At 40.5% G+C, this 23662-nt stretch overlaps 1 protein-coding gene across 3 annotated transcripts in view; it reads right to left on the reverse strand.

Moving 5' to 3' along the window:
- tanc1b (tetratricopeptide repeat, ankyrin repeat and coiled-coil containing 1b) overlaps window positions 1–23662 on the reverse strand; it is a 96654-nt gene that overhangs the window by 29449 nt on the left and 43543 nt on the right. For all 3 annotated transcript variants that reach the window (XM_046403470.1, XM_046403468.1, XM_046403467.1), the window contains 3 exons: window positions 12144–12277; window positions 9786–9975; window positions 6740–7045 (listed from right to left, as the gene is read on the reverse strand). In XM_046403470.1, coding sequence (XP_046259426.1) covers window positions 6740–7045; window positions 9786–9975; window positions 12144–12277 — 630 coding nt within the window. The remainder of the gene's footprint in view (window positions 1–6739; window positions 7046–9785; window positions 9976–12143; window positions 12278–23662) is intronic.

Below are 23662 nucleotides of genomic sequence, written 5' to 3' on the forward strand. Positions count from 1 at the left end.
TGTCTAAGTAGTTTAAAAGCACACACTCCCTTCATTGTATCCTGCACTATAACCATTTTTCAGTTTTTTTTATCCACAATTCTTCCAAGGCTAGGAATTCCCACAGGGAGCCTTCATATCCCCTTCAATTCAATTTATGCCTCAGTCTCTAGATTCCTCTACTCCCTGATAAAACATATGATACCCTGATGTCTGTGCTTCCAGTGACTTAGACACATTTGTGCAGCTTCAGACTGTGTTCTGATGAAAATGGGGTTCTTTTTCCTCAAGCAGGTGTGCCCTTTGAAACCTTCAGCTCTGTGTTTCTCATGACAGAACAGAGAAGAGGGCTGAGCTCCCCTGCTCTGACCACTGGCCCCCTTATCTCCAATCTCCTCTTTACCCATGGATACAATCAGTACTTCCATCTGCTTGCCCACCGTCTCGTCCTTTCAAGCTGCAGAAGATTCATTGTAACGATTGTATGACACTGTATGAGTAAGAGTAAAAAAACGCTTTTTAGAAACAGGATGGAATATCTGCTATCCAGGTTCGAATCCGGGTCTGGGCCCTTCTGTGCGGAGTTTGCATGTTCTCACTCTGCGTGTCTGGGTTTTCTGTTTTTATGTGTCAGCCCTGCAATCGTCTGGCGACCAGTCCAGGGTGTATCGCGCCTCTCGCTCGTAGTGAGCTGGGATAGGCTACAGCCGCAAGCTCCCAGCCCCCGCGACCCTGATCCCTGATGTCTAAGCGATATAGACAATGAATGGATGGATAATTGAGATTCATTAAATTAGGACTTTGGTTGTGAATATCTGTTTCTTTATATCTTATATATATTATATCTAATATCTTTCTTGCCTCCATCACTAGCCCTCAATGTTGGCTAAATCAAACTACTAGACAAATTTATATTTTCATCAGATGGTGGCGCTACATAAAAAGTTAAGAGATCAAGTTATTACAATTCATGTCACAAATGTACAAATTTTAATGGAATTGTTGAGATATTGGATTGCAGAGTAACTTTAAAAGAGATTTTCTACACAGGAAAAACAAACACAACTTGAAACACAAGCAACATCATACCTCACTGCAAAACCTATAAACAAAGAACTACAAGAAAGAAAAGAGTCCTGGATTAAGACACACACTCATAATGATTCTTTAGTTTCTTGACAGCTTTTATTTTTAGGTAACACACAGTCCTTTAGAAATTAGACATTTTGCAAGCTCTGATCTGTCAATGGAGTGCCACTGAGCAGAATTTTCAATGGCTCCTCTAAATTCTATCAGATTGATCTGTACAACGGCTTTCATTTTGCTCCAGCTGTGACACAGAGGCATCGACAACTCTTTGTGAATGGAGATTTTAAAAATTGACCTTTTCAGAGTGTGGAGGATATGGATGGGTTATCTGTTCTTTTTGCTTTCTTTTCAATCTGTAACTAAACAGATCAATGTTTGCTTAAAGCCAGAGGCAGACGAGGATTCCATGGCAACCTGAACACATTACAAAGCATTGACAAAAAGAGGCTGACATTGTCCAAAAATGACACCAGACAACATTGTCTTGAAAGACACGAGCAACACAGGTTATCAGACAAAGCTGTTACATCACGCCTTCCTGTTCCAGAGCTACAGCGTATCAAATTAAAAAAAAACACTTGTCTTCATGATGCAGTACTGCTTTGCAGTACTTTGAGAGACAAGATTATTCAAATTGAGAAAATTACTGTCTGACCTTTGCAAACATCACTGAGTGACACTGTGTTCAAATAGACCAGATGCAGATGACTTCAGTCCCTCAAACAAAACACAGCTGCACAAACCTTACCTTGTCATTGTTCTCCAAGGTTTTTATAGAGGAACAACATATCCTTGAAGCAGTCCATAGACTTAGGTCAAGACAGAGCCTTATGAAGGATCTTTGATCCATTATCATTGGTAAAGTTAACACAGACCTTGAGTTTTACCAGAAGAACAGATGACTTCAGAGTGGAAAAAAACAATTGTGCATGGGGCACAGACCACAGAGCCCTGTGGTCTCTGGCAGTAAAACACCACAGATGCACTGTCGCACCGTTCTTGAGCCACAGTGACCCTAACTGAATCTCCCTGTCTGAGAAACCGGACCACAAGAAGCTGAAAGCAAGATTTCAAAACCACGGAATTTCAGTGGCAAGAACTAGACCCTTTTGGAAAGCTTCACACAAGTAACTGAAAAACAGAATTCTTATATCCTAAGTATGACGAAGACAGAAGTATGCAAGGCATGTGAAGTTAAATTTGTGTGTTTTTTTTAAGCATGGACATTCAGGTTTGATGGAAATTGGTTATCTGAAAGTGTCACAGTGGACAAAAGGTTAGCGCTGCTAATGTGTGACCAGCCCAGCTGCCTAACATTACGAGTGAAGTACAAGGTCAGTACTGTTCACACTAACATCACTCACATCATATTTAAAAGATTTCCCACACAGAATGTGGGAGACATGTTTTGCCTCCTGTCAGGGAAACAGTCTGAAGTAATTAGTTATATAATTACTATATGAGTAATTATTTGGATATATTTTATGTGATATAATTACTCTCTTTTTTTCTCTATTGTATAAAAATAAATCACCTAGTCTGACCTGCATTATTGCACACTTACAGGTTCAACACTTACATTTACAGCTCTAGCTAGTAATGCCATGTCTATTGAGAGCCATCTCAGCAGGCTTTTAATACTGATCTGTAAACAGAGGATTGCATTATCAAGGGTGCTGCTAGACACGAGGAAAACCTTTTCTTCCATATAGGTTCTCTGAAAACACTTAAAAGTTCAGAGAAAAATAACAATCACATTTTTGAATGTATGAATCCCATACAGCCTTCTCATGGTCGGCTATGATTTAAAATAGGGTATACACGACAGGCCTATATGACAATTATTTCATGCTGCCTGTTGCCAGAAAATATCTTCTTTGAAGAATAGTGGCCATGATAGTTCCTGAGAGATAACCGACTAATGATGCAGTTACATACTGCTCCTGCAGATGCATCTAGATTCAGCTCTGTCAGAGGTAACAGGTGCAAGCCTACATTTCAGCAACTTTCCACAGCACATGCAGGCTCCACACTGGGCTGCTTGCACCCTGTGGACAAACTAACGACAGCATGAATGTGCGTGTGTTCACCGAGGCAGCGCAAACAACACTGCAGTAATATACTGACATTCCTTTTACATATACAGCTAACATTCCCAGCTACACACCGACTGATTGGCACGAAACAAATGAACAAAATCTGCTTTGCTTCTGAAAGTAGATATCTGAAGACGTTTGGAGTGGAGCCAAAGAATATTTCCTTTCCATTTCATTTTGCAAGTTTATTTTGTTTACTCACCCAGCCCCAGCACAGGCAATAGTTAGTCTTCGGTGGTCAGTTGGAACGTTTTATTTTTCTCTACCTTCAGTGGAAAATAGGTCTCTATTAAAACTGTTAATCACAAGATCTGGGAAATCCATCTCTGCTTCTTCCACCACACATCACAGTCAAGGTGTTCAGCACAGTTGCCCACACAGCCACACACTCCAGCTCCTCCTGGAGGGTGCCTGAGGAGTTCCCAGACTAGGTGGTACACATACATAACCATCTCACCCTGTTCCTGCCCCAGAGTCTCTACGGAACTGAATGCCTTGTGGATGCGTCTGGAGATGCCCAACCAACCTTAACTGGCTCTTTTCAGCTTCAAAGAGCAGTTCCTCTTAGATGTCCAAGTGTGCCACAAGATGCACCCAGACACCCAGTGAAAAAAAAAACTGCCAGCTTGCTTCTGTGATCTCACTTTTTGCTGCTATGCTCATGACCATTGGCGTTGGCTGGAATGTAGATTCGAGTGTGAAAGAGAGAACTCCATCTCACTCTCACCTGTCAACAAGACCTCGAGAGACTTGACCTCATTTGGGATAGAACTTGCTTTCAACCCGAAAAGAGCGCTGTGATCTCAGACCTGTAGGTGCTGACTCCAAGAGTACTGAACAAAAATATATTTACTAGTCTCACCTATTGATGAAATCACACTGCCTCTGTCTTTGGTTTCATTTATATCGTGTTAGCCTACATTACCACACAGGTCATTAGGTAGCAGTGTCAGAAAAGGTGGGTCCATGAGAAATGTGGTGGACACAATCTTAGAATAAAAAGTTTAGCAATATCTAAGATATATAAGAGAAAGCAATAAACCAAACCCTAAACCCTGGAATGTTCTTCAATGTCCAGCATCTTTTTGGGAGTACTTAGTTTAGTTAATCTGAGCTAATCTGAAGTTCTGCAAGTGTTTTTAATCAAATCAAATCAAATCCTGCTATTATATTTCTTTTCATGTTTGATCTCAATGTCCTTACTTAATGTTTATCAATAAAGTCACGATAGGCATTAGGTAACAAAAAGACATTAAGTATTCACAGCAGACACACTGTTATCCAATGTCTTGGCATACAGATGCACACAGAGTAGTCAGAATTACTCTATGTTCAAGGTTCTGAAACATACAGTGAATGTACCTATTATGAATACTTTTATGCTTGGTTTGTACAATGGTATCTTTTCTAATGGTAGCTCCTACCTGCTTCAGTAATTGCTTCTTTAGAAATATTATTTTCTATTGAATACAATTTCCTTGAGCATCAACTGAAAAGAGGCACTGTCCCTGTCACACCCCGACAGGGACACAGATTGGTTTGAGCCATAAATGAAGTTGTCTCATCGTGTCCTTGATGTCCTCTCCCAGGGCTTTGCCACACAGCATAAAATCTGAGGTGTGAATTCTGCAGGTCCCTAGAGGGCAAGACTGCATAACTATGACATCAGCCCATAAACTTTTGGAGCACACAGAAAGAGGACCATACTGGTGAACACACACAAAACAACACACACACACACAGACACTCAAATATTTCCTGGTCTGTTAGTTTTATGAGCCGGTGTGTCTCTGTGCCAGTCAGGTTTATGTCAGCGAAAAAATAATGACAAGCTGTAAAAGGGTTTGGATTCATGGAATAACAGAATGGTCACTGAACAGACGTGTTCAGCTCAATGCCATGTGCCACTTTATGTTTACATGTGGGCACCAAAGTGTTGCACACATCACAGAATCAGCACACATTGTGTGAAATGAATGTATGAGCTATAGCAATGTGTACTATGTTTGAGAACAGGCTATGCACCATCCATGTAGTGCTTCTATCTCTTATATGAACTCTCAGACCATCAGTTAAAAAAAAAAAACACTACAGGGACAATTTTTTGACAAATAGAATAAGCAGATTACTTTCAGCATAAAAGTGTGCTACATGTTCAGCTTTGTGAACGTGCCAGGTTAACACTGCAGTAAATTCACTTGTCAGATATGCTTTCACCCTGCCATATTCTGGTGTTTTATTTGTTGTATGCTACCGTTTTTTGTTTTTCTTCTTCCATTAACTTTGACTCAGCTCTGTCTTGGAGATCAATTTGAGCAAAGTCTGAGTTTTGTTGTTTCTTTCCCAAACTGTCCCCAGCGTGCCCCACTTTTTATAATTCTGTGTGATTTTGCCTGACCAATGGGCATTGCCTGCTTGTACAATGCAGTTGACATACTGTTCGTCTGTTCTACAAGCTGTTCCCCTAACCTCCTAATAGTCTTCACCTTCTCCTCAAGGGTGCATTATTCATCTTTCCTACCTTCATTTAAGGTACTTTAGCTTTTACATACAGTTTGTGCTAGTCCGCAACTGATATGATAAGCAAACATTTAACTCTTCTTTCTTTATGTTTGTACTGCAGTTATTTCCAGAGTCTATTCAGCTTAACAGCACGCATGGGCATTGTGGTAACTAGGTATGCATCAAGATAAAAATAATGTGATGGCACATAGCTGGTGATTTCACTATTCACTTACACATTAAAATCCAACAGGTTATTGAATCCTAAGGGCAGCTGAAAATCATTGTTCTAAAATACTAGCTGAACTATTGCATTCAGTGAGCACTTAATTGTTGCTGGTCTTTGCATCAACTTGGTCTCAACACATCTTTGGACTTTTAAAGGAAAATGTAAAACTAATGGCTGTGTAACATGGCCAAGGTCAAAAACTGCAATGGCAAAAACAGAGGGAGGCAGTGCAAGAGAAATTTGGAAATGGAAAAGGGGGGGAAGGAGAAAAAGGGGAAGAGGGGGTACCGAGTGATATCAACAACTGTGACAGCTGTGTGGATATGGCGAGCTGAGCCATAACAGGCAGGTTCCAGGGCAGGAATGCAGAACAGATCAGCCAGACAGAGGCTTGCGCTTAGGTCTGACATGGCAGGCACAACATACAACAGCTGCCTAATCCCAAACTTCTGTATTGATACCGCAGTCCTTGTTGTAAAGCACAACCCAGCTTCTGAATAACACTAACTTCTTATTCCCTCCACACATGCTCTTTCCCGTCTGTTTTTGTCACTTGCTTGAACTGGAACTGACATAACACTTGTCAGCCTCAGGCGCAGGTCAAATCGCAGCATCACAACTTTGAACTGACTGGAAATGCAATGTAGTAAGGGATCCAAGCACAGAGTCACAATTCTAATGTCAACATAACAAAAGGTTACTAGGCTACAAGAAAGCTTAAGTAAAATGTTTTGATGTAATGCTAAATGAACACACTCTGAGAATGACATAAAGATCCATTCCTTTCCATCTTCTGCACAGAAGACATCCAGATGTGAACGGCTCAAAAATTGAGGGCTCTTACCTGCTACAGAGTTTGGCCTCGGCATCATGAGGGAAGAGGACGCCTGTGGTAGGTATGTAATGGGTCCCTCGGGTGAGTGGGGAGGCTGTGGTGCCCCTGCTGATGTGTTCTGATCTGTCTTGGATGGGGTGTCGGCTGGTGTTGCTGTGGCACTGTTGGAGTCTTCTTCAGCCACAGGGGAGCAGGTATCCGCCCGAACGCTCTGTGCCAGGCCATGGCGCCCGCTGCCCCTCAGGCTGCCATCCTTACTCCACTCCAGGCTGGAGCCGCTGCGGTCATCGTTCTCTGAAGAACTAGTGATGGTAGCTGAGAGGAGGTGAAAACACAGAGGAAATTAAAGCAGGAAAGGGAGGTAAGACGAGTGAAAGAGGTAAGGAATGTGAGAGTGTGCTACAGCTCTGCTAAGCCCTAGTGGAACTTTTACCTTTAAACTACCTGCATTTCCTAATTGTCTCTAGCAAGACAGTTTGCCGACTGACTTGCTTTGCTACATTTGGTATGAATTTGTTAATTTCCCAAACTCAGATTCTTGAACCTCTTTTGATTATCATTTTCGAGAGCCTGAAAAATGTCAGTACAGTACAGTGAAGAACTAGTGTTGAAACATGCCTTGATATTTTTGAGTTCAGACAGGTGTTTTGTTAAAATGAGAACAAATCCTTTAATCCCTCAGGCCAGCCATCTAAAACGAACCAAAATGGTGTGCGGAGGGCCAAAGCAACACAATGACAAGCAGCTGGATACAGAAACATCAGTACAGTCAGAGGACTGGAACTGACTGACCAGCTGGCTGTGTTTGCATCACATACTTCTAATCCAGATTTCATAATGCCAAAGTATGTTGCATCATCACTAACACAAATACAACACACATCCTGGGCCTTCTGACACACGTGCCTTTTACCTGGGAAAATATGGAGTCATTCATGACACCTGTAACCCTTAGCTGCGCTCTGAGCATTAGCAGTCTTCACAGCATAGAAGAGGTCACAGTCATTGCTTACTTTGTTGAACCATAACCTCCAGCAAAAAATAAACTATTTATTTTACCATACACAGAGCTGAATATAGTCATTGTTTATAAGTCCTTCTACAGGCACTTCATGCACAATCTAATATGAGAGCTGTATGGAAATGTTAAGACATTGCAAAGTCTCCCCAATTCCAGCAAGAAGATTATAATGCAGTACAAAGCCAAATTAATGTGCTTTTGAAACCAGAGTGAGAGTCAAAACTTCAAAGAACAACATTAATCACAGACTGGAATCTGACTTGTGGACACAACACAGCTCTGTTCTTTTCCATGCCTGCAGGGTCTTATCAAGTGTGGGATGTTGTAGGTCAATGTCACATCATGTCATTCTGTCACAAAAAAAAAAATGTGATTTGACATAGGCAAAGTAGCTTTACACTGACACAGACTACAACGCATGGGCTGTGACTGCATGTCTCATCTTGGGTGGTAGCATGTCGATACTCTGTGCTGAAAGATATTATACATCATAGTTTCCATAAATTATTTAGCAGCTAGCTATAACATTGCTCTGGGGGGACAGAATGACTGACTCATGATAACCAGTTATGTCAGCTCTGCACTACTGGAAATACAAATCGTTGAGTTATGTCTGGCTTTGGCATTGTTTTCTACTGCAAAATTATCATGTCAGTCAGTTCTCTAAATAGGCATGAAATGTTTGATATCCTAGTTATTTCATACAGGGATAATGAAAAGGTTAAACCTTATTCGCAACAGCTAACATTTTCCCTGAAATCCACCAGTGCAAGTTACAATGTGCTACAGATTCCTCATCACAAATATTCAAAATCCATTTTCGGAATGAATTGCTAACGTTTTTATCACGACTGAAAGCTCTGTGAGTAAAAACAGCAGACGGATTAATATATCAATAGACCACGTCATATTCCTGTCAGCTTGTACAAATCCCCAGATGTCTTACAGGGCTATTACCAGAGATGTATAATACAACATCAAATTGTGGCAACTGTCACCTCAATGCTGTTTCACACCGGAACAGCTCTTGTAAAAACCCAATAAAGTGACACATAGTAGAGGGTGAATATACCCTGACACAAATGCTATTCAGTCCCATGAAAAATCCAGTGGGTTTAACAAAAAGAGGAATGAGTGACACCGTACCAATGAGACTTTTCTCTAAACTACCGAGTGCACGTGAGGTAATTGTAATCCTCAGTTTGCAAATTAGGAAACAGAAGAGCTTCATGGGAAACACTGTAATAAGCAATAATATTTAAGAGTGTGCTGGGGGAGTCAGTGCTGATGGTTGAACTATGCGGTACAAATGCCAAAACAAAAAACAGAAAAACATTACTGAGAGGTCATCAGAGGCTTTGTCATTACCCATGTTTTTATCTAACTCAGCAACTGATGTAGCCACCGGCAAGCTGGTATTTTTCTTGTCATTACTCTGCAGTGAGTTATCAGCGCTCGTTTCCACACTCACCACATCACTGGCATTCCTGATGTGGTTACTGACCATTCTGGAAAATGCTCCACAGGTGGTTTTAAACCAGTGAAGAGGCTGCTTAGTTGACAAACCTTTTATAGCATACTTTATGTGGGTTCAGATATGAATCTTTGTTAAATGATTTAATAAAGCATCATATTAAGCTTGATAATAAAGATCTGTTTACATTAAGTGTTACTCACAAAACAAACTGGGTGAATCCACAAGACCTTACAAAGGTTTTTATTGTATATGTCTGTTCATAAAACATTTGCAAAGCTGATTTAAAAAAAAAAAAACATTTTAAATGGTTTATCATTTACATCCGTGCTTGCTAGAAAGCAATCTGTTTCAATGCCCTTTTGGCCTATTATTACATTAACTTGCACATTGCCATAGCCAATAGCATAAAAACATGTGTAAAGAACTTGCATCAACCACGTGTTCATGCAATTGCATGAGACAACCAAATCATGGACTTGATCATAAAGACATTGCTCTGTAGTGCAAAAACTCCAAGGTGTTATTTGGGTATGACAACGGAGTTGGCAGTTTCTCACCTATGATCCCACTGTCCTTGCTCTCAAGTGTGGAGCTGGGGCTTGTGATGGTGCCACAGGGGCTGGATCGGCTGAGAGGGGGGCGGCTGGTAGTGCTATTGAGTGTGGAACATGGGCTGTCAGTGCTGGGAGACGCCGTGCTACTCGTCAGTGTCGAACAGGGACTGATACCCTGGCTAGTCACAGAGCACTGTGGACAGGGGGGTAACAGAAAAGGGTTAAGGTATAGCAAGAATGTGCTCCACTAATCAAACATGTCAATGAAGTATGAAGTCAACTCAATATAAACTGTAAGCTGGCAACATGTTCACATTTTTTCAGCATGAGCAGAAATAAAAGAAACAAAAACTAATCTTCCAACCTTATTTGGAAGGAGAACTGAGAAAATTCTGAAAGATGTTTTGATCTGAGTTCATTGCCTGTCTGACCCGGATCATGTGAAAGCAATGCAAAAAAAAAAAAAAAAAAAAAACAACCCTCACAAATAAACAAGCCTTTTACATGTAAGCATGACACAAAAGCCGAAGGGCATGAGCACTGCGGGCGCTGTAAATGGAAAAAGACTTGAAAATTACACACTCATATGTCTGGAGGAACTAAAATAGGCCTGAGGAGAATATCACAAGGGAAGAAGTCTCTACTTTGTTGTGACACAAAAGATACCTTTCTCATGCCATCAAGCCTGTCTGACAACCGTACAGCAACTGAATCATTATTTGAGCTAACTGACAACCATAGAAATCCAAATTAAAGCTGGTTTTTCCTGTCCTGTCCCAAGTTCTTTCAATTGTATTCTGACTACACACAATATACTGTAGCTGAAGAAGGTCATTCTGGTCCCACCGCTAAAAGAAGCAAAGCTTTAAAACAGTTCCATGCCATGGATATTTAGCACTTGACTGTCACTTCGTAAGTTTTGACCCAACTCTTCCTTTATCATGCTCCATTCACTTTGTGTCCAATTAATTCAACATATTTTAAATGTCAACAAGAAGCAGTTCTCTTTATCCTTGTCTATCTAACGTTCCACCTGAACTCAAACATCCCTAGCCTGTTTCACAAACTGCATAGGTTTATTGCACTAAAATCTTTGAGGATAATCCTTACTCCAACTGGAACGACTACAGTACATACACAGTGATTATTAAGTAAGTTGGTCAAATAATCGAAACCTTTGTCTTGCATAAAACATTACTGCAGTATTAGACGAACAGAAAATGTAGGTGTTTTTCTGCCACAAAAAATCTTATTCAACCTGACTGAACTCACAAAATAGTACAGCTCATTAATGCTTAGCTGGAGGTGTGACTGAACTCTGAGTCGAGACATACAGACTGTCTGTTTGCACAGTGGTATGCTGAAAGAATACAAACAGGAGAATAGAAGGGATGCTACATGGCTTGAGGCACCATTAACATCTTGTAGAGTATTAACTACATTTCCTATTTCTGTCCCACCTGTTTTTTGCCTGGCAATGCGGCCCAGTGCTTATGCCACCTAATAAATCACAGTAAGAGCCAAGCAGATTACTGACATTTAATAATTTACTGTAAGGCAGAACTAAAAACAACATGCTGAGTTTAAGACACATTGTAAAACAGCAGTACGGAGGAAAATAAAATTGCTGGCAGATGCTCATCCCCAGCTGAGCTTACACATACACCTACATGCACACAAACACAAAGTAAAAACCATTACACTTCCATACTGCTCCGACATCTTAATCGATGAGATGTCTGATAAAATACTTTGTAAGTCTCTTTCACTTTCTACTACTTTTCAGTTCAGTGCCAAAACGTGTTCAATACACGGGATGACTGAGGGTAGCGCAGCAGGCTGGGCTTTGCTCGGCTCTTCATGCAGCCCCAGCTTAATTAGTGCAGCCAAACAAAGTGAGGCTCAGACCTAACATAACTCTATTTCTGGACCTAGGCTCAGACACTCTTGTTACATACTCAAGAGCCCCTGGAATAGCACTCAAGTTTCTAGGAGACTCACACACCACAGTGGAGAGCTTGCACTGACACAAAACCACCAATTATAAATATGCAGTTTCTTTCTTTGGTACATCTCAAAACAGTCTGACAGTTACCGTTGTTTGTTGTGCCAAAAAAATAATTCCCAGAGGTGCCGTCTAAATCCCCATTCAAAGATAATGCGCAGCGGGAAAAAATGAATCAAGCAGCTAGAAAAAAGAAAAAAAAAAAGAAGCCATTCTTCTGTTACACTGTCACAACTTCCCTCCTCTTCTCATCTTTTCCCTCTCTCCTCTATCGCTCTATCTGTGTGCTGCAGCAGTGGCAGCAGCTGCTGCTGAAAGAGGGAGGGAGTAGGAAGGGAGGGAGAAAATTAAAATACCTTCTTTTCATTCTTGTCGTCCATAGGTATGTGTGCCGTACCCGGGATCCCTTCTCCTAGTAAAAAGCCCAGCCTTGTCATCAGTTCCTGAGTGGCAGGGGAGGAGGAGCTTGGTTGTTTCTCTGCTTGCAGCTCTAGAGAAGAGAGAGAGAGAGAGAGAGAGAGAGAGAGAGAGAGAGAGAGAGAGAGAGAGAGAGAGAGAGAAAAATGCTAAACATTAGCCGGCAGATTCCCTCTCTCCAGTGGATGGCCCACACAGGGCCACTCTGCCTGTTCTGCCCTCCTCGGCTCTGCTCTGAAATGCTATGCTGCACTCTCCAGCTGCTGCTGATGAGGTGCAGACATTGGCGGGGGGGGGGGGGGGGGAAGAGTGAGAGTGAGAGCGTATGGTGGGGGCTATGGTGTGTGTGTGTGTGTGTTCTAAGTATCTGAATACATGTGAATGTCCAGCATTGTTAAGAAAGCAGAGACTGTGTCCTGCTACATGCCTCGAGTGCCAATCCCAGAGCTTTCTGCTTGTTTACAGCTCTCACTCATAGAGAATATCAATGAGCGTCCATGGGTCTTTTTCCAACAGTGCTTAAACTGTCTGCAGTTTTCACTCCCAAGCCTGAATACTTGTTTAGAGTGCAATTTCAAGGTTGGCAGAGACCGCTTTCAATTTATTTCCTGGTTTTACATATTAACGTATTACAGCCCTCCCAACTCGAATTGCATTGTGGTTGCTTTGGCACCTTACAACCTGCATTGTGGTTGTATGGCTCTGAGCATCAGTCAAGTTACTAGGAGTTGTCACAATTCTTCAAATCCACCATTTGATTTGACATTCAATTTTAAGGACAGGACTTGATTTTCAATTTCTTTTTTTTTCTTTTAATAGCACAGATGGCCATGCCGTTGTTTCAACATGCACCTCAATTTGTAAAGCTTAGTGCATAATGTCATGAATTATTGTGAGATCACAGTGACCTCTGACCTTTAACCATCAAATTCTAATCAGTTCATCCTTGAATCCAAGTGGATACTTATGGCAAATTTTAAGGCGGAATGATGGATGGATGTATGGACGTAAAAACAGAACATCCAAAGACATATTGCACATTGGGGACAAATAAGGCAAGAGGTGAAACAACATGTACCTGCGCTGAAACTGCAAAGAGTATTTCATCAACCATACACTCAACATGTAACTCAGATGTGAATGTGGCAAATTAATTACAGCAGAGTTCTTTAGAGTGAACAGACAGTATGACAGACAGACAAATGGAGAGAGAGAGAAAGAAGGGCAGACAGGGGGAGGGGGGCAGATGTCCAAGGTACTATACAAAAGCTTATTATATGGCTCTCTGTCAGCACCTTTCCCTCTTCTCTCCTTCATTTTCTCCTTTACCCTCTTTCTTCCACAGCTATTAATAACACTGGCAGTCAATGTGATAAAATACAAAGTCCAATGGCACAGCGAACTGCAAAGCCCCAGTGAAGTTCAAATCAAGCCACCACACACACATACACACCTTTTGCAAATGCCCATAAACAGATCATGTCTTCCCCTTCACTGTAAATGTAAATACATGGTTAGAATTGCTACTTGCTTAATTGAAAGGAAAAATGGTTCTCCAACGTGGTAAAAACCCAGTCACGTAATCTCTGACATTGAAGACAAGATTGCAGAAAAGCGGCAAACGCTTGAAAAGTGATGGTGAAAATGCACATTATTAAAGGAACACTCTCAAAAAGACCACTCTCTCCATCTCTCTGCAAGTCATCATCTACGTCTCCATAACAAAATAAGCCCTGTTTTTGCACTCTAACATTTTTCTCTTTACATATTTGACTGCTTTGGAGCCTTCCACTTCCCTATACTCTGAAGACAGCAGACAAAAAATCTCTATACCAACCCCATCATACTTCTTCATATTGGACATTTTCACATGAAAATGTCAATCATGGAAAGTGCCATTAATGGCATTGTGAAATATGTCTCATTTTTGGAAGGAGGCTTAGTTACATATTAATGTCATTTATACACCTAAATGGCAAATGGAAGTCTTAAAATGAGGACTGCTGAACATATGAGTGCCATCTGTAAGTCCAGTGCAGGTAGGTCATTGCACTGAAATTTAGCATAACACATAACCTGCAGATATACTGACGAGGTTCCTTTCTGGTGGAAAGTTTCTCTTTATGTGAGGGAATCTTTTTTACTTTTGGACTGTTGTTTGTAAAATCTCTTGGGCGAACTCATGACTGCTAGGTCCTGAAGGTCGCCCTGCAATGAAACATTCCTTAATCAATGTTTGTGTTTTCTAACTCAAAATGCTTTGTGCTGTGTCTTTATACCTGCAATTGCTGTATGTTGTAATTTTGTACAGCATGTTTGAATATTGTTCTGTGCTTAATGTAATTTCTGGAGGTCCTAGGTAGAATCTGGGGGAGCCTCAATCAGAGACTGTCATACTGAAGGTATGAGAGCAGCCTGAATTTCTTCCTTTGAGGCATTTTTATATAATTCTATATAATTTTCCAGTCAAAATATAAACGCCAAGTGTTCCAGTGAAATGAGAGGGGAGCAGCTCGAAAACATACAGTTCAATTCGTATCTTAGGAAGAGGTTCCTAACCTGGCATTTTAAATGTAGTCAAGAAAGTAACTGCAAGCCACAACAATTGCCATTTTTAGATTTATGTTTTGAATTAATCTTATAGGTATATATTTTTTTGTGTTAAGAGAAAGGAGGAAGAGGAAGAATGATGGTGGTAGAGTTGGTGCACAGAAATCAAAGACAACATGGACCTTAAGTCATAACCCCTCAACTTCCACTCATGACTACCTGAGTAAAATAACTACAATACAGAAACCACCTTTCAAACAATGCATATTTAATCTACTCCGTCACCTTGTTGGTGAGGGTTATTACTTTGCTGGCACTTGTCCACTGGTTAGATGACAGAACATTAATGGTAAGGACTGTACGAAATATCAAACTAGCCACCAGAGGCAGCAATGAGGGCAGTATTACAGTGCAACACTTCCAAAATGGAATTAAAGAAAGTTATTATATAGAATCTTGGATTTTAATATGTCCTACTCAATGTATTAAATATATTTACACTGCATTTATATGTTGTTATATGATATATACCACAAATCATGTCTCTCTGCTTTGCTGTAACAAGATCTAATTTCATAAAAGGAGCCTTTATCCTCAAGATTCATCTGAAGGTTTCTCTGAACGTTGGTTAGCGCCAACAGTGAGCCAAAATCACACACATGCAGGCAAAATCTGTGATTGAGAAAGGCCTATTGTCACACACAAGGTGAATCTCAGTGTTGGTGCAGTCAGACTCAAGGGAAAAAATACACACTAAAATCTCTGCAGCACAAGCACTTAGCTTGCCTTGGTAGGCAAAGGGAGCACAAACACTAAATCTACAGCTGAATTAAACAACAGAAACAATACATGTCAAATAACATGAACATTGTCGACCTGCCATACCTACAGATACACTTGTCCAAAGCTCTGCTCCAGCATGTAAGTAAGAATAAGCAGGGACTGAACCACCAAATGTGCAATTAAAACACAATCCCACAGAGCAGTTATTGTGTACAATGTAAGCTTTCTTCTACTGTGATTAGAGTACATCTCACTTTAACAGCAGGAACGGCTGTCTTATTACTGAAAAGTAGCTGAGTTTTTATTCAGACATACAAAGCATTCAAACAGATTGCACACATGGTGAGAACTAATTCAACATTACTTTGAGAACACCGAAGGTTCTTGAATTACCCTGAAAACTGAAATGCACACAGCTGGTATTCTATAACTACCAAAGCGTCAGCCATTATTGCTTGGCACATGTTAGTCATGTGCCTCCTTTCCTCCAGTCAAGAACACAAAATATGTTAGACAAGATACTTGTATTGTCAGTAATGCCAGACTTGAGATTGTGCAGAATATTTATGTCAAACTTTTGACATGTATGCCCACTTGATTGCCTCTTTTCTGATGCGAGCACAGTATGTTTTTCATGCTGGCACTGACTTCAATTCAGTTGCACTACTTACTTACTAACACAGCAACAGCCAAATAGGCCTGAAGGTTTCATATCGAATACATTGAAGCTGTTGTCTATGGAGGATTGGATGCTGAGCCACACACAGTGTTGTACTTGCTTCATATTTTCTCCATTGCAAATACTGTGCAGTAAAAAAAAGACCATATATTGAAAATCAATTGTTTATAGAGAATGTCATCCTGCTCATGCAACTGCTTGAAAGAAGCCTTTTAAGACTACCGGTGCACAGTCAATGCTGAGGTCTGGACAGCAGCAACAATGACTTTATAGGCAGACTCATGGTCACAGGATTATAGCATCTTCAGTCCTCACATTCAATGATCATTTTTCATCCACCGGAAAATGCACAAATTTTATTACCTAGGAACATGTCCAAGGAGAAATGTTCAAAATGTGTTTTCATTGGCTCTGACAGTGTTTTAAAGTTAGCCTTCAATGTGGTTCTTTAGCACTGTCTTGCTATGTCAGCTTTACAGGAGTTTGTGTCACTAAGGTTTCAGTTTCCGTAGATGGTGTTAATGTACACTTATATCACACAAATAATTCTTAGTTCAGATATCACCACTGGCAATTTGAAATGCAGCAACACACTGCACGCTTCAACAGCTTTTAGTAGACAGGTACAGATAATGGGAATTGTCCCAGTTCTTTAAAAGGGGGCACCTTACGCATCACATATTTACGGCTCCTGTACATTAGAGAGAGACAATGACAGGTTGTTTTTCATTGTGAGTGTCTATCAAAGGCACGGCATAGTTCTAAAAACACAAATATTATGTATTTGTGAAGATTTAACTATACAGAATCACATACTGTGATGTGTTTATGCCTTCCACTTGTCTTGAGGAAAAATAGAGCAGTCTAGAAGAAAAAGACAAAAAACAGGTGCAACAAGAATCACATTGGTGTATCTCATTTTCAATTAATAATTTCATTCTACAGTGGGCAGGTGATTTTTCAGTCCCTACCAAATCAGGAAATAACAGCTAACATGGTCTGAAGAGAGAGGTCAGAGCGGTCTTTATCAGTTTCTCAAGCTGTCATGCATTCCTGAAAACCAAAGCATGATAGATGGTTGATATGGTTTAGTGACTTAAAATACAATCAGCAGTGGAGCACTTCGGACTGCAAGTGGTCTACCTGTCTCTCAAGATAACCTGACGGTGGGCTGAATATAAGCCAGACCCTCTGGCCTCCCTCACGGTGTTCAGAGATTAGATCTGCTCTTGTTTCATGTTAATGCTCACTGGCTGTAATACCTGAGGCACAGCAGGTTAGTCAGACACAAATTTATACTGTTCATGAACAGTATGGACATGTGTGTATGTTTTCTTTTTTCTCTCACTCTCCTGTGGAGACAAATCAGTACTCTCATATTGTACGCCAATAACTAACAAGAAATTACAGTACAGAAATGCAAAATATTTGTTTGAGATCAATTTAGTATCACCATAATATAATTTATCCAGTAGTCTAGAGTTGCTTTTTCAGCTAGAAATGTCCTTCTTCTTAGATATGTCGGTCAAATTCTTTAATGACCAAATTTAAAAAGATAATTATACCCTCCCAACATATTTCAAAACAACAGAGGAGTGAGGGCACAACACGGTGAAAACTAACTGACTGCAACCCTGTTTAGGTTAGCCAATATTCTACTTCTTATATTTGCTGTGGCAGCTGACATACAAAACACAGACCACAGGGTTTTGTCCATTTCGACATGTTTTTACACACATCTGTAGTTGGAAAAATCACATGTATTAACATTACATGCAACAAGAATCTAAGGGATTATGTGTAAGGAGTCAAAGCAAGTGCAGAGTTCCTCTTTAAAGTGTGCTTTTGAAAAACATTTATGTATTTCAAATATTGTTGTTGGTATCACTCAAAAAATAAATAAAAAAATAAAATCACCTAATGATCAGGTTTTGTCAACTCACAGTTCTCTCCACTGTCTGTCAGTTTGTGTATATGTGACTGAGGCTGGCAAACTCCCTAGTTGGAGGTGGACCAAATGCAGCTGCCATAGTACACCACAAGACAACTAATTACATAGTTTTATGGTCCAATAATGTGTCACTGGGACAGTGTAATGCTAATATAAGGAAACACTTGTGCACACCACTGTAGCTGTCTAATAATCCCAAATTAGCTGCCTATAAACTATAATGATTATACAACAGATTAGATCATAAGGTCTAAAAGGCTTCAGTGTGTTACCAATAACCAGTCTGAATAATATACTATATCCTCTACGCAGAATCACTGGATTACAACCGTCCCACAGCAACACAACCATATACACAGAAATTCACATTCCGCTATTATTTCTCATCCACAAGGAAATGTAACTGGTCCACTTACCTACTTCTGTTATGTATTTAATAAATTCTGCAAAGTTCGGTGGAATCTAAAGCCAAAACTGAAAAGTCACTGGCTAACCTGATGGATAACAACCCTTTACACTGACATGCAGTCCTAACCAGAAGCCTGAGTGTACAAAGAAAAAAAAACAACTAAAAAGCTGTTAAGAAGGTCACACCACATAAGTTCGATGAATGGACAATTGAGCTAAATGTGACTTTTCTACAAAGGCTGTACACTGCCTCAATGTAAATGATTTGATGAGAAGGAAAACAAACTTGGTAAAGTGCTGTCTTCTATGACACACCTCCTGAAATTTTGCAGTAGATAACATACCACCCAGAAACGACGAGTGTAGTGATTGCTCTCATGGCTCTCATTAACTCCTCTCATCTTGATTGACCCAGTTTATTAACTGATCCCATCTGAGTGGCCTTCACATGACTTCATGACTTCATCTGTGACAGCAACACTAGTTCTAAGCCTTTATGTAACATAGCACAAATCTATGAATCAGTTTCAGACTTTGTACTGGAAATAGCATTATTTATGATTCTGTGGCAGGCCGATAAAACAATGATAAAACAAGGCCAGTATAGGGTGGCTACAACTTTGTAAGTCTATATAAGGTAAAATCACTCCATTTATCTCCATGGAAGGTGGCTATGAATCAAAAAGGCTCCCTGTGTCTGATTAGTCCTCTAGATCTTGTAATATCCTGAAGACAAGGAAAACCCAGGGATGTAGCTGGAACCACTTTTTGTTCCAGTAAGCATACAGCAAATAGAGACAAAAACAAAACAACATCATTATCTGCTGGCCTGAAGAAGTTTATGAGCAGGTGTGAAATAAAAAAGAAAGAAGACTGAAGGAGGAGGAGCAGAAGAAGGGTGGTTTAGGAGTGTGAACCTCACAAACGTGCTGGCTCCACAGAGCTGCCTTGGCTCTCTCTCCCTGCCGAGAAAACAATCCAGCCGGTGCTCATTAGCAGCTGGAGTTTCATTACCACAACAGTGGAGCCTGTTTAATGAACCCTCGATGAGAACATGCATCCTGCTTCCCCATTTGAGCTCAGAGGTACGAGGTGACATCCCCCTAAAGCATGTTCAGCGCTCTTGCTGCACATTCCAACACATAACCACAAATGTCCTTTGCTGTAAGCACAGATGTGAGTGTCCAATGAGACATTACACATACTCAGGTGAGACTGTTTATAATGAGTAAAATGAGATCCAGTAGTCGGGGATGGGAATCCGATAGCAATCATAGTTTTGACTGACATCTCAGCTTGACATCATACAATGCCTGTTATTATTTTTCTAGCTGTAAATACGGATGACATTTCATTAGCCATTTGACCAACAGAGCTAAAAGGTCTTCATGCAGAAAGTCACCTCCATGGGGCACAGTGGCTGTGCTGTAAGGATCCTCAAGAGATTAGATTGCAGATTAATGAAGCTCCATCATTAAGCGATTAAGGGAAAGACAAACAACATCCGAAGTTTCCGCTCCCAACGGTTGAATAAAAAGAGGACTATGCGAATTACCACTCTGCTACAGGCAAAAAGATATCACAACTCACTCACCGCTTTCATAAATGGTAGATGGTAGATGAAGACTGTGTAAATATCATTATAGGTCCTATAAAGTGCTATTAGCCCATGAAGCATATAACCTACATGAAACAAGCAATACGTGCAACTTACAATCCCATGCTCTCTGACAGCTCTGATACAGCTTGCTAGCCAGCCGTTTGCCATTGAATACAATACAGCTAAATACAAGAGTAATAAGCTAAATCACCGACCAACACAAATTAGCTAGTGTCATCAGTGTTGCATTGACTGAACCTCAGAATTAGGATTACATTCCATTGTGAACTCAAAACGGCCAGTTTCACAGTTTTTAAAACCACTTCAGGTGTAACTGACCAATCAGGTTCTTTGGTTTTGTTTGTCTCAGTTTCTTGGTACGCTGTCAAGCCAAGAAAATCAGAATAATCAGAAATCATCTTTGGGAATAGACAAATCAAAATGAGTGTAAGAAGAAGTCACTGGTGACACCGTGGTTTCCTACAGCTGTGAAAACCTTTCTTGCATGCAGCCTGTCAGGACCCCAGCTGAGGCTGTGAGACCTTGCATCACATTTCAGATTACTCTGATGACATGCTTCACATATCAGGACATACAAACATATACTTACAGACAACAGGAGGCCGTTAGACTGCCAATTTTCCGCTATATTGTGCCAAAATGACATATTTAACAGTAACAGATGCCTTCATTTAGAAATGTTTTAACTGTTATCTCCCAATTTATAATAATGCTGTGAATGGCACAAAGGATGACACAGAGGTGTTAACAAATTAGTAACGCACATTGTACTTGTCATTGAAAGGTCAGATTACTACCAGTACAGTTATAATGAAGTGGGGAAACAATACCACAGCCAGATTTAAGTGGTGTAAATACACAGAATACTTGGCTCATACTTTGAGCACTGACAACACAATCAGCACATGAAGAAACAGGTGTTAAATGCTTGGGCTTGGGTCTCACTGGAGTTGTAACAGGGGTGTGTGTAGGAGAGAGACGTAATTGTGGGAGAGGACAGGACCTGAGATTAAGTCTTGATTGACAGAGACAGAGCTCTGACAACAGCTGAAACAATTTCGGCAGGCAGACTGTTGCCGCCTGTTGCAAATGTACTCATGCAACCAAACACACACATACACAAACAAACAAAATGTACTGGTGGACAGAACAGAAATACGCATGCACAAGAAACTCTATCTTTCCTCAAAGTCAGAGCCCTGTGAGATTACTAAACTGCAGGTCACACACGTTTACTTTCTTAGCCTACAGCCCATCCTGCTTGTCCACAACAGTCCAACCCAAAAGCACAACAAATTAATACAGTAAACTCTAAGCAAAATGTAATCATATCTATGAATGGCCAAAAAAAACCTGTACACATTGCATAAATAAAATTCGCTACTTAAAATACCACAAAAGTCGTACTAAAGACCTGACTATTGATGTAAAGCGTGGTTTTGGACGTCCCAGAGAACAAAACAAAAAGGCCCTTTACAACTGCCAAGAACTTACTTTATTTGGAGTCTAAATGTCACACAATTCTCAAGCTACAAAACTTCCAATGGATTTTCCATGTCAGATTCTTGCAGCACCATATCAACATTCCATGTTAATGCTGACCTTGTTACAGAAGCTGCAATGTCAAACAACCATCTTGTCCTGTCTCAGGAGTTAGTGAAAGAAAGCCAGCATTGTTTACCTTCTCTGAAGTAGACAATACATGCTGAAAGATCTTCTCTTTGTTGACCAAAAAACACCAGATACGTCCTTGTCACATGCTACGTGTGACCCAAATCAATCCAGTGGGTGTAAAAGACCTGACACTAGCTTTACCTGTAAGGTAACTGCAGATGAAATGCAAATGTGTGGCTCCGTCCACATGGGAAAGAAAAGGAGAGGCATGATATGTGTTCGCACAAGCTAGTCAGCTGTGTGTGGGGCCTCATCCAAATACAGCTGGGCTACCGCAATTAGCTATCATCAGTCTAGAATTTACACATGACTTAATCATACATAATTGGTTGAGTAAGTTGGCTCACTCCTGTAATTTCTCTGCAGTAAAGTCACCTATTAACTAAAGCTGTCTGAAGGAAAAAGTGGTTTCTCTTGGTTTAGCTGCTCATATTTATTTAATTACTAAACATGGCAGCAGTAAAGGCCACAGGTAAGAAGCTGTCTGATCTTAAGAACGGACAAGTTACAAGTCACCAAAGCCACAAAATAAACAGTGAAAAATGTTGTGTAGGCATGAAGATGCTCAAAGAGAGAACGACTTCTGCTGTTGTTCCAACAGTAGCATCATAACACCATAAAAATGTCTTAAATTAGGTTGGATATAACTGTCCTAGAGACTGAGATGTAATTTCTTATTAGTCATGAATCCACACCACCTGTTACTGTTCTCTCTACCTTCAAGAATAGATCAGAAATAAGTGGTTTTGTTAACATTTTTAACATTAACATTAAGTATACTCACCTTGAGCATTATTTTTCGTTTCTCTGTGTTAGGAAGCAAGAGGGAGCAGGGCAATCTTGGGAAAGACAGTTTTTAAGACAGCATTGGCATGTCAGTGTCTTTTTATGTTTATGTACATGTATCTCTAGGGGGCAGAGGGGGAAAATGCATGGGGAATAGCATGGTGTTGAGTGATGGTAAGAAGGAATGAGAGAGGTGCTGTGCGTGCAATCTGCAGTCGCTCTGCATTCATACTCAATGTTGTAGCATGACTAACCACAACTACAAAAATTCTTCCCACAAATTTCTGCTCAAAACATTCAAACCAGGTCTCTCAGAATTTTTATTTTTTTTTTTGAATAGACAGGTCATAAAATTACTATTACTAACAAATTACTAACAGTACCAGTGCACCAGCTGTCATGAGATAACATTTATCTGGCGTCTGCTATCTGCCGGTAGCCCGCTCTGAGCCGAAACACTGCTCTGTGCCAGCTGAATGTCAGACACACCCTCGTGCCTTGGTATGCAACAGTGAACAGTGACTAGGCTGCGCTGGGTTACTACTGTCTGCGTATGCGAGCCATGCTCAGTCAGTGTGCACTACTTTCTGTGTTGCCTTTTGCTAAAGATAACGCATCATACAACTCCACTTAAGCCTATGGGAGGAATCTGAGCCTTCCCTGCTCTGCTGGAAATCATAATAGAGCACTTAGTGGAACATTACCCAAACACACAGCACCCAAAAAAGGAAACAAGGGGCAGCAATAACACTCTAGGCATGCCTCACAGAAACGTGGAAACACACGAACACATATGCACGTCCAATTAGTGAGAAATTTAAGGTCTTGTCCTCACTACATTCCCATGGAACAAATCCAGTGCTATGGTCAGACAGTGTATCCCTCCAAAGTGGAAAACTGACTCCTCTGTAATCTAAACACACTCTTAAAAATAAACACGGTGCTATTGTGTGTTTGCATGAAGGCTACATGAAGGAACACTGCTCAAATGCACTGGTACTTACAT

The sequence above is a fragment of the Scatophagus argus genome, chromosome 11 (genome assembly GCF_020382885.2).
Source record: "Scatophagus argus isolate fScaArg1 chromosome 11, fScaArg1.pri, whole genome shotgun sequence".
In the NCBI taxonomy this organism is placed as follows: domain Eukaryota; kingdom Metazoa; phylum Chordata; class Actinopteri; family Scatophagidae; genus Scatophagus; species Scatophagus argus.